This window comes from Cajanus cajan, chromosome 1 (assembly GCF_000230855.2).
Source record: "Cajanus cajan strain Asha chromosome 1, NIPB_CcT2T_4, whole genome shotgun sequence".
In the NCBI taxonomy this organism is placed as follows: domain Eukaryota; kingdom Viridiplantae; phylum Streptophyta; class Magnoliopsida; order Fabales; family Fabaceae; genus Cajanus; species Cajanus cajan.
The window spans coordinates 78,871,669-78,890,285 of NC_138517.1; the positions used below are offsets into that span (position 1 = coordinate 78,871,669).

At 28.5% G+C, this 18,617-nt stretch overlaps 1 protein-coding gene across 1 annotated transcript; it reads left to right on the forward strand.

Moving 5' to 3' along the window:
- The first annotated feature begins 493 nt into the window (after positions 1-493).
- On the forward strand, positions 494-4,474 carry LOC109811467 (putative WRKY transcription factor 35). The gene is made up of 3 exons (XM_020375228.3): positions 494-1,499; positions 2,122-2,262; positions 3,050-4,474. The coding sequence occupies exons 1-3, from the start codon at positions 862-864 to the stop codon at positions 3,672-3,674; spliced, it is 1,404 nt and encodes a 467-aa protein (XP_020230817.1). The 5' UTR covers positions 494-861; the 3' UTR covers positions 3,675-4,474.
- Positions 4,475-18,617: the final 14,143 nt, after the last annotated feature.

Sequence of the window (18,617 nt, forward strand, 5' to 3'; positions counted from 1 at the left end):
TGGCATGGTTAGATAATTGTTAATAATACCATATATCCATTATTTTTACTCATTTAAGATATTTTTTTTCTTCGAGAAATTTACATAGAAAAATCGTGACATTAATCCTTAAATGTGAAGAGTGGTAATTATGAAAAAAAATAAATAAATTAGAGTGGTGTGTCAAAAATTTAAATTTCTCATACTAATTATCGATGGGTTGAAAGATAATATGTTCAGAATTTAAAAGTTACGATTGAATATGAAATAAATTATGCATGAAAGAAGAATCTTTTGTATGTGTTAGTAATTGTTTTTAGTGATGAATGCTTGGTTAATAACAGTATAGTTACCTAAAATAAATAAAGATGATATAATTGATAGAATGAGAAGACTATTATTAAGAAAAGAGTGGCACAATAGATGGTGTAGGTTTGATAAATCTGGGAGGTAGCTAGAGTTGTGTTATTTTATTAGTCCAACTAGTTTTTGTGATTTAAAATTCCTTCTCTCTCCTGATGTTGCGTATGGAAAGGAGGTGTTTTTGTGTGAAAAGTCAGCGTCTCTGTCTCTCTCTCTATAAACCCATTCTCTTTTGTTTGTTATTGAGAGCAACAATCAGTTTCAACCTCCAAAAACCTGTTCCTTAATTTGCTTTTTCTTGCTTCTTAACAGCCAAAATCCCTTCTCCCCAGGACAAACCCTTTCCCCTTCTTAATCCTATCACCCCTTCACACACCAAACAAACACAATTGCATGTCTCAAGCACCAACATCATATATCTTATCTAGCTATATATGCTCCACAACATGTTCCTTTCCTCCTCATGCTTGAACAACCTCAAGCTCCTCTTCTTGTTCCACCAATAGGAGAACAAGAAGCATGTGCATCAGCCCCATAATCATGGACAATTACCAAGGCGATTTAACTGACATAGTCCGAGCCAGTGGTGGAGCAGCATCGTATGCTAGCAGCACCTGCAGCACAGGAACAGCAGCAGCAACATCATCTCAATTACCTACCACCCTCTCTCATAATGATCACTGGCACCAACACTTCTCTTCTTCTTCTTCTGACCCCAACATCGCTTTCTCTTCTGTGCTTCAAGACACCAACTTCGGGGATCCATTCTCAACCATGAGAGATCCCTTTCTCCACGAGCTTGACATGCCTTCAGCTTCTGCCACCTACTTCACTGGAGCCTTGGAAGAAGCAGCTCCTACTTTTGCTGCTGCTAATAACACTAGTACTTCTTCTACTGTTTTTGCTCAGGAACATGACATGATGAGAAGGCCTTGTAAAAACATATTCTCAAACATGATTCAGATCTCTCCCAATGCAAAGTTACCCCTCTCACTCTCATCCTATGATTCCACACCCTTGGCACCTTCTCCAAGGCCAATTAAGCCTCCTGCTGTGGTTCCTCCCAACATGGTTAATGCAAACTCCTCCAAGGATTGCCTTGTGGACACCACAGGAGTGCAGATCTCATCTCCACGGAATACGGGTCTTAAAAGAAGGTCAGATAATAACATATTACTTAATTTCATTTCATGGGGGCATCATAAATTATGAACCACATGCTTTTAATTTTTTTAAGGGCTATGGCTATCTATGCTATGGTGGTAAAAAAACTAGAAGGAAAGTAGGGTTTGGCATGTGCTAGGTACTTGTGTTCCTTTTCTTGTGCTTTCCAAATCGGTTCCGTTGACTGGCCCAGTTAATAAGCTAGGTTGCAGAAGAGAAAATAGTAGTTTCATTGTCATGAGACTAAACATGGTTTCATTCATTGAGGCTTTTCGTAGGCTTTAATCCACCTGAAAAGTACAGTTAGCTCGGCGTGTCACGCACACAATAACAGTCACACACTGAGCTTTCACCCAACTTATCTTAAATCACCTGAAAATTCCTATTCCTTTTATCCTCATTATCATCACACAGAACCGTATTCCCTCACTCACTGGAAACCAAATTAAAGGACATGATCTCCTGGTTATTCACGAATATTCTACTTCTCTTTGTAATATTCTTATATCTTGCTGATATCACCCCTTGTTTGGTCAGAGTTAATTAATCGTGATTCGTGAAAAAGTACTTAAGTAATATTGATATATTGTAGTGGTTGTTGTTTAATTGCTGCAGGAAGAACCAGTCCAAAAAGGTAGTTTGTATTCCTGCACCAGCAGCTGCAAACAGCAGACAAACCGGAGAGGTTGTTCCGTCAGATTTGTGGGCTTGGAGAAAATATGGTCAGAAACCCATCAAAGGTTCACCTTATCCCAGGTTAGTCTATTATTAGTTTAGCCTTAGGTACCATTGATTTATATATTATTCTATAAGATAAGATATTTTAGGAGTAATAAATGTACATGTGGACATAATAGCTACTCAAAATACATATATCACAAGTCACAACTCCTACTCACTCAATTTCTTCTAGCTAACTATATATCGGGTCAATTTCTTCAATGTTTAATTCTTTGAATCTTGACCACTGAATATGGAGTGGAGACCGGTCGCACTTTGAGGTTTTAAAATAAAAACAAATATAGGCTAAAAGCTTTCCAATTCTGAAAGTTCTCTTTACCCATTTTTTTATTAGAAAAAATTCACCATACTAAGCACACGTTTGGGTAAAGATTCATGGTTTTCCCTAGTTATCTTAAAAATCTGGTAAAAAAGAAGCTAATGTTTCTTTAAAATATATCTAAGTTGAACCAAATACACAAGAGATTGAGTTGTTATGTCATCAAGAAATCTAAGAGTTTGGTACAATTGTCTTTTAGGTCAGTTGTTGAATGTGGTAAAACTGTTAAGGAATTAGACGGATAGCCTGTTTGGATATAAGGTATATATATAAATGTTTCTAAGAGTTTTTCAACAAAAAAAAAAAAATCTTTATTTTTCATAAATAAGTTCTCAAAATTGTTTCCAAGTTTATATTCAAAAAAACTTAATTTGTAAAATTATGTTATTGTAGGTGTTAATTGGAGTTTCTCATTTCCATTTGTTCTTGTAATGTTATGGCGTTTCTTATTATTATCATTTCTCTTGTGGTGGCATCTATCAGGGGCTATTACAGATGCAGCAGCTCAAAGGGTTGTTCTGCGAGGAAGCAAGTTGAGAGGAGCAGAACAGACCCAAACATGTTGGTCATTACATACACTTCAGAGCACAACCATCCATGGCCAACTCAAAGAAATGCTCTGGCTGGTTCAACCCGGTCTCAGCCATCCAAGAACAACAATGCTTCTAATTCAAAGGGCGCAACAACAAAAGCAAAGGAAGAGCATCAGCAAGAGAGCAACAATAGTGAGGGCAATGTGTCACCAGTTGTTGGTGGAAACTCAGCAAACAGTGTGAAGGAAGAGAATATGGAAGACATAGAGAAGCAGCTTGAGATGGATGAGGGAGAGTTCAGTGATGGATTGCCTTACAAGCCATGTTTAATGGATCACCAGAGTAATAACAACCAATCTGAGGACTTCTTTGCAGAGTTGGGAGAAATAGAAGCTGACCCACTTGACCTTTTGTTCACTCAAGGTTTTGGTGCAGCTGGTGATGATCAAAGGGAATCCAAGGCCTTAGATCCATTCCATCTGTTTGATTGGTCAGGAGACACCAATACCAACACCAACACCACCAACAACAACACAAGCTCATTTGAAGAACCTAATAATAAGAGAAGGTCATAGCAAGACCTAGAAAAAAGGCATGCAGCACCTCCCTCACAAAACATCTTAATATCATCATATCATATCATATCATCCTTTTAAGTATTATTATTTGGTGGTGCAAATATCATACAAGGTCATGTTATGCTCCTTTCTTACTTGGTTTGGAATTTGTCATGTGGGGGAGGTGTGAGAGATTTTCCACACTTTTTCTGCTTACTACCCTTTTCTTTTTTCTTGTTATTTACCAGAACAGTCAGGAAGATAAAATTAGTAGAGTGAAAAAAAAAGAGAGTGCTGGTTGATTGGAAGCAAACTCAAGGAGTCCCACATTCCTTTTGGAATATTGGTGGATGGGACAGAAAGCTGAGGAACAGAAGGTTGCAACAGTTAAAACAAGTACATTCACTATAGACATGACTCGAAAGCTCAGTGAGTAGATTGATGATGATAATGGGATGGGACTAGCCCTTTCATCTTTTCAAGTGGGAAAAATTATTTAAAAGCCACACCCTTGCTCATGTGGGGTTTTTTTTTTCTATACAAAGTGAAAAGAGAGAGAAAGAGAGATCGGAGATTTGCTTGCTGAGATGAAATTTATGAAAGAAGACAAAAGAATATATATAGGGTTAAAGTTAAGTTATATTATATTATATTATACTATATAATATAGAGCTTGACTTTTCATATCAGTCATTTCTAGGATGTGTGACGTGAGAGGGAAATGCATGCTTTGGTTCCTCGGCTTTCTGTTTTTTATTATCCACCAACTCATGTTCATTGTTTTGAATGATATGAGATTACTTTATATGTTGCTTGCACTAGTTATTAATTACATTTTGATTCTATTGTTTTTATCATTAAAAAAATGGGTCTTATCTGTTAGTATCGGTAGTTTTCTGTTTAGATAATAAAATCCAGCAAAACGAGGTTGGCATTTAATCATTTCGCATGTGCATGCTCTCCTATTTGTGCATGTGTATTTATAATTTTATATATGTACATACACGTAGAATCCTCGATCCGTTTTAATATTATAATAATTAGTTTGGAAAACGCAATATATATAATTACCTAAAAAGCCTATTCAGAACTTGACCGAGAGGATATGTGATATTAGAGAGATTACGTAGTTTATAAATAATATATTTTGTGACAACTATGTGTAAAAACCTATATGTTCTATATATCTTCCTTAATTTTATGCTTCTGTGCAGTATATTTTGTTTTTGTAACCTGAAGTGTTTAGTTTTGCTTGACCTTTTTATTTATTTATTGTGTTTTCTCTTTTGAGCTAAATAATATTTATAATGCTAGTTTATGCAGCTGAAGTGTGGAATTCCATACAAGTGAGTAGTTTTAATTAGGAACTTCAAGCGAATTTATGAGTATACAAAATAATAGTGGACAGTCTTATTTAGTTACTGAAAATAACCAAACACAAAAACAAGATGAAATAGAAAAGAAAACTGAAAGTACTCCTTAGAGATCGGTACGTATGGTTATATATTTAGAAATAACTTCTCTCTCTCTCTCTCTCTCTCTCCCTCTCCCTCTCTCCCTCTCTCTCTCTCTCTCTTACCCTGATACGATTGAGTTAAATATTGTAGGTTTGTAAAACCTTTGTGAGTGAAAAGAAACAGAGATACTATTTGTGAAATCATATAAATATATTAAAACTGATAGCAGATCATGATACATGGTTCTTTTAGTTAAAGTAATAATTTTAATTACACACACTTCTAAAATTATATAAGATTTTCTAATCCATTTTAACGAACATCTTCACTGCAGCATATAATAAGGAATTAATTAATATACGTAGTCGGGGTACTACAAGAAAATTGTCATATAGTAACATACATTCTATAGTAATACAATATGTGTCACTAAAAACTACTTTTATTCATACAGTAAGTATAATATATGTTGATATATTATTAAAAAGTATGGGTATAGACTATAGTGATAGACAAAATATATTGTTAAATTTTATTCAAAATCAACATTAAAAATGTATATAATTATATATTAAATAGATATATATCTACATATATTATACCTAAATATAATGATACTTTTTGTATGTTACTATAGTTATATGTAACATTTTTTGTAGTAATAGTTTTTTCTTATCTACTTCCCTTTGTTCCGATGAGTTGAATTTTTGTTCACATATTGTTTGTGATGTAGTTAACATTTATAGGTTGTTCGTTCATTAATCATTTATATATGTACGTATTAATTATTAGTTTTTTTTTAACTATATAGTAAACTTTATTTGTCAAGATTTAACTGGTTAATGCATAAATTTTTCATAGTACATCAAGAATAACCAGCGGCCAAAATTACTTCTGTAGAAATGTAGAGATTACCAGAGTAAAATTTATTGCTCACAATAAACTCGTTGTTAAAGACACGAACATGGTTAAGCTAGACATGTATTTTAATTAAAGTGTATAAATAACGTAGAAATGTTGAAATTTAGTACATGTACATTGTCAAAGACATGGAGCTCAATAGTGTTAATTAAGAATGACTTTGTGGATAATATTCTTTCAGTGTGCTTTGCATAATTTTCTATGCAATGATTAAAAGTAATTCGTGACAATTGGTGGTAGTGGGGACTCTAAATGTTGTGGTGGAGTGAGAGCTGTAAGATCCTGTACAAGGGCACTTAATTTGATACATATTATATTTGCTTTAGGAAGTGTAATATATATGGATATATAGTACGTAGAATGGATATACAAGTGGATCAAACTCTGTCTATAGAGGAAAATGGCTCCTCACGAAGTAATCCAATTATAGATCTTATATGTTCTTACTTGGAATTTTGGTGTGTTAAATCTCAGATCATTTTTATGCTATCTCTTATTCGTTTCTTATCGTTATTCTTGTGGTTATGAATGGTGAGAATACCTGAAAAACATACTAATGCTTAAATTAGTAAAGGATTTCACATACAAGTGTATAAGGGTCTAATATGTACTTTATATAGTAATATGCCATGATAAAATAGGAAAAATAGTATCTCCCATAAATAAAGAAAGTTGCACCTTGATGAGATGAAAAAAAAAAGTAGTAAAGTAGGAAGATTTTATTCTTATATGAGGGTTAAACCATGATCCGCATCTTCGAAAGATCTTAGGATAATAAAAGTAAGTGGTTTAAGTCGTAATCTTTGCAGATATGGAGATATATATTATATGATATTTTGGTCTAAAAGTATATAATTTTCCCCAGCTGAAGGCTGGATGTGAGATGATATTTTGAGTGACTCACCTTATTATAGTCATAATAAGTAATTTGTACAAAATGAGATATCGTGAAAATTTGTTGGACTACTGTGAAAGATACTTTGATATTCAAATAAACAATAATTTCAGTTCATCAGCATAGAGCCAAGTTGTGTGGGTAATTATGTATATTTTGGTGTGTAATAGGGTAATTTTACTCTTAATTAATTGTACAAGGTTCATGCTATTGGACCTTTCCAGTAGTTGGGTTTGAAGAGTAACTTATGTAAGTATTAATCTTTTCAATGATTTTCATTTTATCGACATTAACTTGATGATTGCTTTTTTTTTTTTTCTCTTTGATGGTTTCAGTCACTTATTGATATTTGGTACAACACTTTAATCCTTCTTTGTAGATAGTATTTTTTGTAATTAATTTTTTAAGGAAAACGCCAATTCTTTTTAAGCATAAGAAGAGAGTTCAACCTGAATGACTAATCTATTAAGTATGAGAACTTTGTTGCTTCAACATGACATTAAGTTTCTTTGGATCCCTAATATTCATGGGAACCTGAATAGGTTCGTTTGAAAAAATGTTGAAACTATTTAGAGAGTTGTTTTAAGATACACAAAAACTTGTGAAATGCACTTCAAAATTCTCTATAAAGCTATTAAAAAATACATTTTGGGAAATATTTGAGAAAAAAATATTATAATGGGCTCGTTGGCTCGTATGGTCGAATCAATTGAAACTTGAGAAGCGCGCGATGGTTTACCCAAATGTCATTGATTAAGTTTGCTTACTTAAAACTTGTGAACTTAAGCGATAAAAAACTAAATAATAACACCTAATGTGAATGAAGAGGATGCAAAAATAGTACTTCAATACTTTATTAACAAGTAATATTTTTATAGTTGGTTGATACGTTAGCTTATGACAAAATAGGTAGGATAAGTCATCATTTTTATCATCTATTTATGCCTTTTGTTGTCACTTCAACTATTTAAATTATAACAATTTAGCTAATCATCTTGGAGTTATTGCTATTTCGTTAATCATCTCCCTTATATCAAACAAATTGGTGGGAAAATTTTGAATTTTCTATTATATTCCTGCAAACAATACTAATGTTCTTACCTATGATCTTGTGGGGTGAATCTTGGGTGACTTTTATGTTTTTGCTTTTTTATTTTATTGTATTGCTTTTTAGTTACTATGTAAATACCTAATACTTTAACGGTTAGGAGTGAAAGAATTACATACGCAAATATTAAAGGATATGAGATTGGATGATCACACATAAAGGTTTGTGTGTATACGTTGATACATCATGATAATAGGAAAAATAGTGTCCTAGCCAATTGCAGAAAGTTGCATCCTTTAATTAGATAATTCAAGTGAGAAAGTAAAAAGGTTTTATCTTTACAAGAATAAAATCATGATCTATATCTTTCAATGATTTCAAGATAATAAAGTTAAGTTAGTTAGGCCATGATTTTTATAGATATGGGGATATAATCAACATGATTTTGGTCCAAAACAGGATCTAATCATTCCTTTTTAGCTTATAGATTTAAAAAGGATCTTTGGAGATTTTTATCTTCATATCCTTTCTTAATTTCTTATTTGTGGGAGAATCCGATGGGATTTAATTTTGTTATTCAAGAAAAATTACTGCCATTGACGAGGCTAATTAATGATATGTTCATGGATATATCCCTAGCCCTCTTGAACATTATAGTCATGAGATGTACCCCTTACAATTATTGCAATAAATTCAGTTCTAATTATTAATTAAGCGTACGTAATAAAATATTATATAGCACGAGCCAGGAGCATATTGACACAATGTAGTTTGGCATTTTCTTGTTCAATTTCTTACATGTAATTTTTTCGTTCATATGTACGTGAATGTGTGTGTTCATTGTCATGTTCACATCGGCCGTTGAATGATCATCGAATATAATACCTAGCTATCATGTTCATCAATATTTGTAACACATTTCATAAATTTATGCAAGTGAAATTAGGTACCACTTGATTATATTCACACAATATATTTTAATACAACAATAACTTGAGCTCATGTATTGAAATTAATTTTTTTTTACATGATTTGATATTTAAAACAAGACTGTTCATGCAATATATATATACGTAGATATACTTGAATAAACAGGTCATGTGCATGTTAATGTCTAATGCATGTTATAATTAGCAAAAGATATGTGTAGACATATAGTGGAGGGTTCTCTTGTATGTAAAATGTGACATTTTGGCCTCCAATCCTTGAAGCCACATATCTCATTGATAATGGAGACAACTTTTATTTCTCTCAAGCTAAGTTATTGGCTTTAGTCTTGTCAAATCCATAACCTTTAGTGAAATCCATTCTCACCCCCTTACAAATGAAGTCACTTCAATGGGTAGAGAAAACAATAGTCTGAATATATATTTTTTAATGCTAGCTTTTGCACATACGATCGACCTTTTCCTACTAGTTGATTGACGGGTAAGAGTCATTCATTATGGATTTGAAGGAATAATAAGAATGCAACTTAGCTTGTGGGAGTAACTGTAGTTCATGATTTTGAAGAAGGAAACGGTACACATAAAGCTTAATCATTCTATATATGCTCTTTTTTTGAAAATGTTTTCGTAATAATTTCCCTTTAGTCTTTTGATGGGTGCATCGGTTAACTTCTTTTTCTATATATATCAAGCCTAATATGATTTGCGCATGGAAGCATCACAATGTTTGAATTGGTCAAATATTCACGAGAAGCAGAAAAATTATTTCCTCAAACATGAATCATAATTGTGCTGATTTGCCTCATTGGCTTTGGTTAAATCTTTTTCAACCTGAAATATTCCTTCATAAGTATTTTAAAAGAAAATTTCCTAAATATAATCGTTTGTTTTGCAGAAAAAAAGATTTTCTGCTTATAAGCAAATAGTGTCAGAATATATATATATATATATATATATATATATATATATATATATATATATATATATTCAATGAATTAATTAGAAAAAACAAAATAGATAAATATATTAGTTTACCAGTACGTAGTTTGCTATAAATTAAAACAGTATATTCAATTAACTTATATTAATATCATCATAGATACTTTATGAATGTCATCTTAAGTTTCAAGTTAAATTATTAGATTAATTAACGACTTAATAGTATATACAAAATTATAAGTTTAAACTTTAAACTTTATTGTCGCTGTTAAAATCTTTTAATACTGATAAAAGAATTTTAAGTTTCAAGTTTACATAACAAGACTCAAAGTAGTGATTTAAAAAATAAGATATAAAAAATTTAGGTAAAATTTCGTAAGTATCTTTTTATTGCTATGTAGTGAAACTTATATTTTAATTAAAAAGTAATTCTAATAGTTACAGATGATTTTTACGTGATATATTTATTTATTATTTATTTTATTTTCATTACACTTATTGTATCTATTATTTTTTAATTTTTCTTCCTTCCACCTCCATCCACTCAAAATGGAATGTACTTTTAGATTTTTCTTTTTCTTTATGAAATTTAGAACCCAAAATAGAGACAAAAAAGATGATATAGTTACGGAGTTAATTAGTTATTTTTTTTACTATAAAGGATGACTTATAAATGAAAAAGAGGTGTGAGGACAAGGATTAATCTGAATAACATCAATCACATCGATCGATCATGATAAAAACTAAGATTGGTGTCATGTTAGCCGTTTGCTCAGTGATACATACGATGATTCAATTCAAAGTTATTTCGATGTTAATGTCAAATCCCACTTTATTGGGTGGATTTGACGTTGTATTGACGTGGAGCACCGTTAATCATGTGTAAGATTTAGCAAATTTGAAGCTTTTAACAACTTTTAATTTACTATAATCATAGTGATCATGTTTTTATTGAAATTTTGAATTAATGGCCATATGAAATTATCTTATGAAGTATTTGCTAGCTGGACTTATTTGTCATTTTAAAGGAACATTTTCTACGACATGTGTTTTCAATGAGCAATAAAAAGGAAAATTTAAGGCTGAGTATAAGGTTTTGTTTGGATTTGATGATAGAAAAGAAAGAGTGAAAAAGGAGGGATTTAAAAGAAAAGTGAGGTTGTTTGAATTAAGAGAAAGTGAGTGAAAAGTGTAGAGAAAGTTTGTGAAAGTTTGTGAGTGAATTAATTGATGTAATAGATAAAAATGAATTTTTTAATTAATGATTTTATAAGATTACTATTTTGTCCTTGGGTTAAAAAAAAGTTTATAATTATTATAATTAAAAGATAAATATAAAAATTTTAACTAAAAAAATAAATATAAAATCTTAATTTAAAAATAATTTAATTTAAATATTTCTTTAAATTTAATGATAAATAAAAATTAAAAATTTAATAGATAAATATATAATTTACACTTTTACTCTTAGATTAAAAATGAGTATAATATTATTTATTGTAAATAATAATAATAATAATAAAATTATATTAATAGGTATAATTTATTAAAAAAATAATAAATAATGATGATAATAATAATAAATATTAGCAAAATAATAAGAATCATAATAAATAATAATGATACTAATTATCATAAATAATAATATTAATAATAATGAAAATAATAATGATAATAATATAATATTTATAATAATAAATAATAATAACAAAATATATTATGATAATTATATTTTTTAACATTATTTTATATCCAGAACGACCCGTTCTGGATTACAAATTAACCCACAACGGCCATGTGTGGAACAGCCCGTTCCCAAAGTGGAACGGCCCGTTCTGAGTTCGCATATTGCTCATAATATTCAGTGTTGGAACGGTCCGTTCTGATTTCGCCTGGAAGCGAAAATGTGCCAACATAATCGATTATGTATGGCACATAATCGATTATGCTTCATTCCTACATGAGGCATAATCGATTATGTCAGCCCATAATTGATTATGTGCCATGCATAATCGATTATGCTTCATTCTTACCCTCCTTCACGCATAAAGAAATGAAGCTTACCTACAATGGCACAGTCTCTGCATGCATGGGGCAAAGCTATTATCGAGTTTTCTCAAATCTTATTACGTGGTTTTCATCTTTTTTCTTTGCAAAAGCGCGAGGACGGCAACGGAGCTTCTCCCGCTTTTCTTCGCCTTTCTTTCTTTACAAATCAGCAAAAACAAACGTCCACTTTTTTCGCCTTTCGTTCATCATGAATAGTAAATCAGCAGAAACAAACACTACGTACCTAAGTGGTGTGCACTGTTTAAGTTATTTGGAATACTAAAAAACAAATTATTTTTTTAAGAAAAATTATTTGACAAAGAATCTGTATTGTACGGTTATTCCTTTTAATTGTTGGTTCTAGATAAATGCTTATGAACCAACTTTCTATTATTTTGATAAATTTTTATGAGCAAACTTTCGATTATCTAGGTAAATGCTTATGAACCAATTTTTGGTTATACATTTGTGCAGGGAGTTTCTCGTCCTTTTGATTGTTTAATCAACTGATGTATATGCAATGTTCTTACATATTGTGATTACATGGGATAAATGTGTTGTGATATGGTTATTCTATATTAATGCATTTGTTTGTATATCCTCTTTGAATGCCTAGAACTATATAATACAATGTATATGTGTTGTAATTTATTAACATAACAAGTGATGGAGATTGGAATATCTACATGAAAGATTTATTAAATATGTTGTAATCATTAATATATTTTTGCTATAATTAACTACTAGCGTGGAGTGATTATTGTAAAACATTTAGTTATTACTTATTCTTTTTTACATATATATATATATATATATATATATATATATATATATATATATACCATTATATTACTTTACTGATAAACTCCAAACATGTGGTTCAGTAGTAGGAGTTGATCCAAAAGGTCAGGGGTTCGAATCCTGCTTTATGTATTTAGCCGCGTTAAATCTTGAGATCATTGTAGTATTAGTGACCACCTATCGGTTGTGAATATTCTAAGGACGAACCTAAAAATATTACTTTATTGATAAGAAAAAAAAGTGTTGTATATATAAAATAAATATTCTAATTGTGTCAAAGATTTCTAGGTTATATATGTATATAAATTTTTATTTTCATGATAAAAAAAAGAGGTACTATATATCAATGTGCTACTGTTTACCCTAGTAATTTTAATTATTTGTTGTTGGAGTATTTATCTCTTTCATTTTTTTTTTATAAAAATGATATGTCAAGGTGAATGTAGATTTAAATTGAGTAAAACACTATTTTTGTTTTTAAATTCATAACGTGTTATTTAAATGGTTTCTAATTTTAAAGAAATAAAAGAAATATTAAAAAGTGTATTTGGTTGTTTAAATTAGGATAAAATTAGATATTGTTATCTAAAACAATTAAAAAAAATATATTGATTTTATCCTTAGTGACAAAATACCATGTGAATACACATTACAAGATTTAAAATAACAAATTAACATCATTGAAGATGTTACCTAACAAATATCCAACTTATGAATCAACAACGAAATATATTGTATGGATTTTTTTAATCCTTTTAATATATAAATTAAGGTTCTCAGTAAAGATTAGTTATTATTTTCTGGTAGTAGATATTTTGTATTAATATTATAGTTAAAAATTATTAGAGTTTATAATCAAATTACACTAAATTCTCAAATTATTATCATTATTTTTTAATTACCAAAATAAAATTAAAATTTGACATTAAATCTTATTCATCTATTTTTATTTAATTCAAAGGTTGATATCAACTTCTACATTTATTAATCCATCACAACTCTTTATTTAATCCACCATCATTTAATGCTAATTATTTATTATTAATTTTAATTATATAAAATAAAATTATATGTTATACATTATTCAAACTAAAACATTAGTTTCTTTACATTCAAGGAACTTTTGCTCATCGATCAATTTTTTTAGGAGCATATAATTAAAAATTTCAACTATCTGTTAATTATATCGGACTATTAATTTAATGTCACGATCTGTATTCTTTACTATTGTGTATTAAATATAATGTCAAATAAATTAATGCATACAAAATAAGGTTAAATAATAATCAAATTAATAAAAACAAGTAACATTATCATAATTAATTTGAAGTTTATAATTTAATAAATATATTATATTATACTCTAATTGGAATTTTGCTGTTCTTCAATTGTTATTGTTTTTTTCATTATTAAAATACCTAACATTTTCATTGAGTTGTAGTTTTTATTTTCTTTACTTGAATTTACTTTCTTGTATTTCTCAAAAGCCTCATTAACAATCAAAAGATTAATAAGATTCACTTTTTTATATACATTTTCTATAGAGAAAGATATGTATATCAACTAAACCAAGTAAATAAGTTTACACTTAAACGGGTATATTTTATAGTGAGGTATGCTTATAATTAAAGTGTTAAACATATGAAAATAAGTAGGGTAAGACTAGTGATGAAGAGTTGGAGCAATATTCACAAAGTTTTAAGTTTGAACCTTATTGTTATTATTGTAAATATGATAAATAAAAATTAATGTTAAACACATTAGTTCATAAATGTTTGCAAAACTTTACATCCTCTGCCGAAATGCTTGCTTTTTTTTTTTTTTTTAACTGTTAACTAATAAAATGGTCATTCTAGTATGCTTCAAATTTTACTTAAATTTGTTAATATTTTCTTTTTCAAAAAATGTAGTTTCTTTTTTTGTTATTTATGTAAGTAAATAGATATATAGATTCACAAACTCACAAAATAAACTTAACCCACATGTCGTGTGGATCAACCCGCGTAGCTCCTAATTAAATGGGTTAACATTTTAAAGGCCCAATTAAAGGTGAGTTACGTAGAATAGTTTTTTTTTTAATATTTATTTTATTTTTACTTTTTTATGATCATTCAGAAAGCTCACGAGAATAGTTTGCTCGTTGCGACTGATATATACTCCTAATTTCTAAAACCATCCAAATAGACCTTAACTTCAATATTTTTATTAATATCCGACAATTTTCGACAGTTTATTGATATTATTAACTTTAACATCATTTGTTTAAATTTACTTTAAATAGTTCAACTTTTTTTTAATTGAAGATCCAATTTAGAGATACAATCACAATAAAAAAATATTACTTTATCTTATGATTGAAAAGAATTATACTTCTTTACTAAAATAAATTTAACAAGTCCGGTCTTGAGAAATTTATTGTGATGCACCAATTATATTTGTTGGTCTTCAGAGCACGATAAGGACATAAGAGTATCTTCAATGGGGTTGCTTATAAGCAATCTCTTGTGCCATATCACTGTCAAATCAGTTCTGACCCACTTTATAGATTGCTTAAATTTTAGCAAAATTGCTTCTACAAGCAACTTTGCTAAAATTTAAGCAACCCATAAAGTGAGGCAGAGCTGATGTGACAGTGATGTGGCACAAAGGATTGCTTATAAGCAATCTCCATTGCAGATGCTCTAAGACACTACTTGCCATAATTTTTTTCCCCAATGATTAAAAATCAAATTGATTCTCTCCTCTATTCATTAGGATTTTTACAATATTATTCATCAAACTATATGCAATAATGTAACATAAGTTTAGGATCTCCCACATGCTTAAGTTCATGCATGTATTCAATGCCTCAATAATCATTTTCACCTCCTTGGTAGCATTTTATTCCTTAGTATGAAATTTGTCATTATTAATTAAAACATTTCTATAAAGTTTCTGAGTTTAGTGATTATAAGATTTATTTTGATGAGATATAAGATGTTGACTTAATATTTTTAAGATAAATTTTTGTCATAATTAAAATAATGTTTGATTAGCCAAAACACATTCTATAAATATAAATTAGTATCTAATTGTCAACTTAAAAATATTACATACTTCATTCATGAAAAAAAAAGAGTGAAAAATCTCTTAAAGGATTAGTTATCAATACATACATTTTCACACAAACAATTCTTGTTATAAGCAAAAAAGTTAACTTTTGTTAAAAATAATAAGTAAAACGTTTTTTTAAACAATTCCAAAAAATATAGTGAATGTTTTGAGAAACATCTTACTTTTATAAGAAGGTTTTTTTACATATTAGGAATATTTTTTTAAAAAATTTATGAAATGGGTAATTTTTTTAAATGATTTCCAAAATGGGTAAATTGTGTTTGTGAAATATGACATTTAATTAAAGTTGTGTTTAAAAAATTATATATATATATATATATATATATATATATATATATATATATATATTAAGAGAGAGAGAGGACAATGGGACGAGTCAGGTACAATTTTTTTTATATTTGTCTTCGTCATTGTTTCAGTACTTTATACTTATTTTTGTCCTCGTACTCGATAGATATGAAATTTGTGTCCCCAACTTATATCCATCAAATATTATGTATATCCGTATTAGTCTTAAAATTAATTAAATATTATTTTTTTTTCAAAAAATATAAAAAAAAATTTAACATAAAATAATAATTACAAAAATTACATTAAGTAGATTTTATTTGACATAAATTAAAAATAAAATAAAAAATTACATAAATTTTAAATAAATTATAAAAAATTATATATTAATAAATTTTAAGCGGGTACGGGATGGATATGTTTCCAACAATGGTAGCATACCAGTGAAAAGGTAGAATTATGATTCTTTACCCGACTTTAATATTTTTGTAAAAAAATGGCAAAGTTGTGAAGTGAGAACTCGACTAGCCCAATGTTTTTTTTTTTTTTACATTAAAATAATATCTTAATGTTAAAATAATATTTTTTTATAACTTTTTTAATGAAAGAAATAAAAAAGTCAAACTTTAAAACAGTGACGGATTCAGAAACTTTAGATAGTGAGGACAATATTTATTTATATATTTATAATATTAAAAATTTTACATATAACTTTTTAAAATATAAATATATCATAATTATTTTTACAAACTTTTATATCTACGATTACAATTAAAGATGAAAATAAATTAGGTCAAACTAGATTATATTATAATTTAGTAGGTTTGAACCTAATTTTTTTTAAAAAAATTCTTATCCTAAATATGACTTATTTATCTATCATAAACATTTTTTTAAATGTTTGGTTAGAAATACAATTCACTACAAAAATGTTGTAGTTTAGAGTCGGCCAAAAGCTGGTTCTAAATCATAAAAGTCGATGTAATATTGTCGGTTATTCGTCGATTTTTGGCTAATGTTAAATAAGTCGATACAATTTTTTTGTGTCGGCTAAGCCTTCGATAACAAATTTATTTATTTTAATTTTTTATTATTGGTTAAGCCGACACTACGTCGATACAAAATTTATTTTATTTTTTTCTTTATCTTCTTTTTCTAGCTTATCATTTATTCGTTCGTAGTTTTAACATTCGTTCGTAATTTTAACATTCTCGGGACTTGATCTATGAACCTTGAGGTATTAAGTGAACTTGATAACCAAGTGATTCCAAAGAATAGCGTCGGCTTTTCCGACACTAAACTTAGGGGGGTGTATTGGTTTAGGATTTCGTAGGATTTTAAAAGACTTTTTTTGAGTAAAAAAGTCCATTGGTATTCAATCAGGATTTTATGTCACTTAAAAACAATCCAGTGGTATTCAATCTGGATTTTTAGGATTTTTTAAAGAGTCCATTAAAATCCACCGGTATTCATTTGAGATTTTTTACAACTTAAAAATAATCCATTGGTATTCAAAAATTTAAGGATTTTAAAGGATTGTTGTGTGAGAGGGATTTTGAAAGACTTTCTAGTGTTATCTATAAATACCAGATTCATAAAACAATCCCATCCAAACCCATCGGATTTTGAAGGATTGTTTGAAATGATTTTTCAAGTGTTTTAAGAATTTTCAAGTGAGTTTTTCATCTTTTTTTTCTATGCTCCTGTCTTCTCCATTTTTTCTCTACTAATAATACTACACTATTGTTCATTGCTCATATATAATACTATTCTCATACCATTCTCCTATTTTGTGAAACTCTAATATGTAAATGATAGTGTCATTGACTTGTTTTATTTTTCTGTTCGTTCTCTTTAATTGACTTACTTTATTTTATTCTATGTAGTTGAATTTGTTCCTTTATATAACACAAAAAAATACTTGAAATTTTAACTTTTAAGTGGTAATTTTTTTTATGACACACGTTAAGAAAAGAAAAAGGTGAAAGATGAAATTGATATCATAATCTCAACAATATATATATATATATATATATATATATATATATATATATATATATATATATATATAAAAGATGAATTTGTTAGGGTTTTTGTGAGTAGAATGAGATAAAAATGGATCTTAGTAGGGGGAAGAACCCTCTTAGCATAAAAATTGCGAATTCTCTCTTTCCCTTGAATTTGTTACTCTTATCCCTCCTCCTTTTATGACTCAACAATTATTTTATTTTTTTTACTATGAATTTTTCTTTTTTATTTTTATATTATGAAATTAAGATTTTTTATATTTTAAAAAAAGAAAATTAACATAAGACATTGCAATATCTAATTTTTTAGGGTTTAGGATTTATGCCTTCATTAATTTATTTTTTAAAAAAGAAAATATTGTTAAAATATTTGTTAGAATAATTTATATTTATAAATATCGTTAAAAATTATCATATATATATATATATATATATATATATATATATTCTCTATATCTAAATACTTCTGTTTATA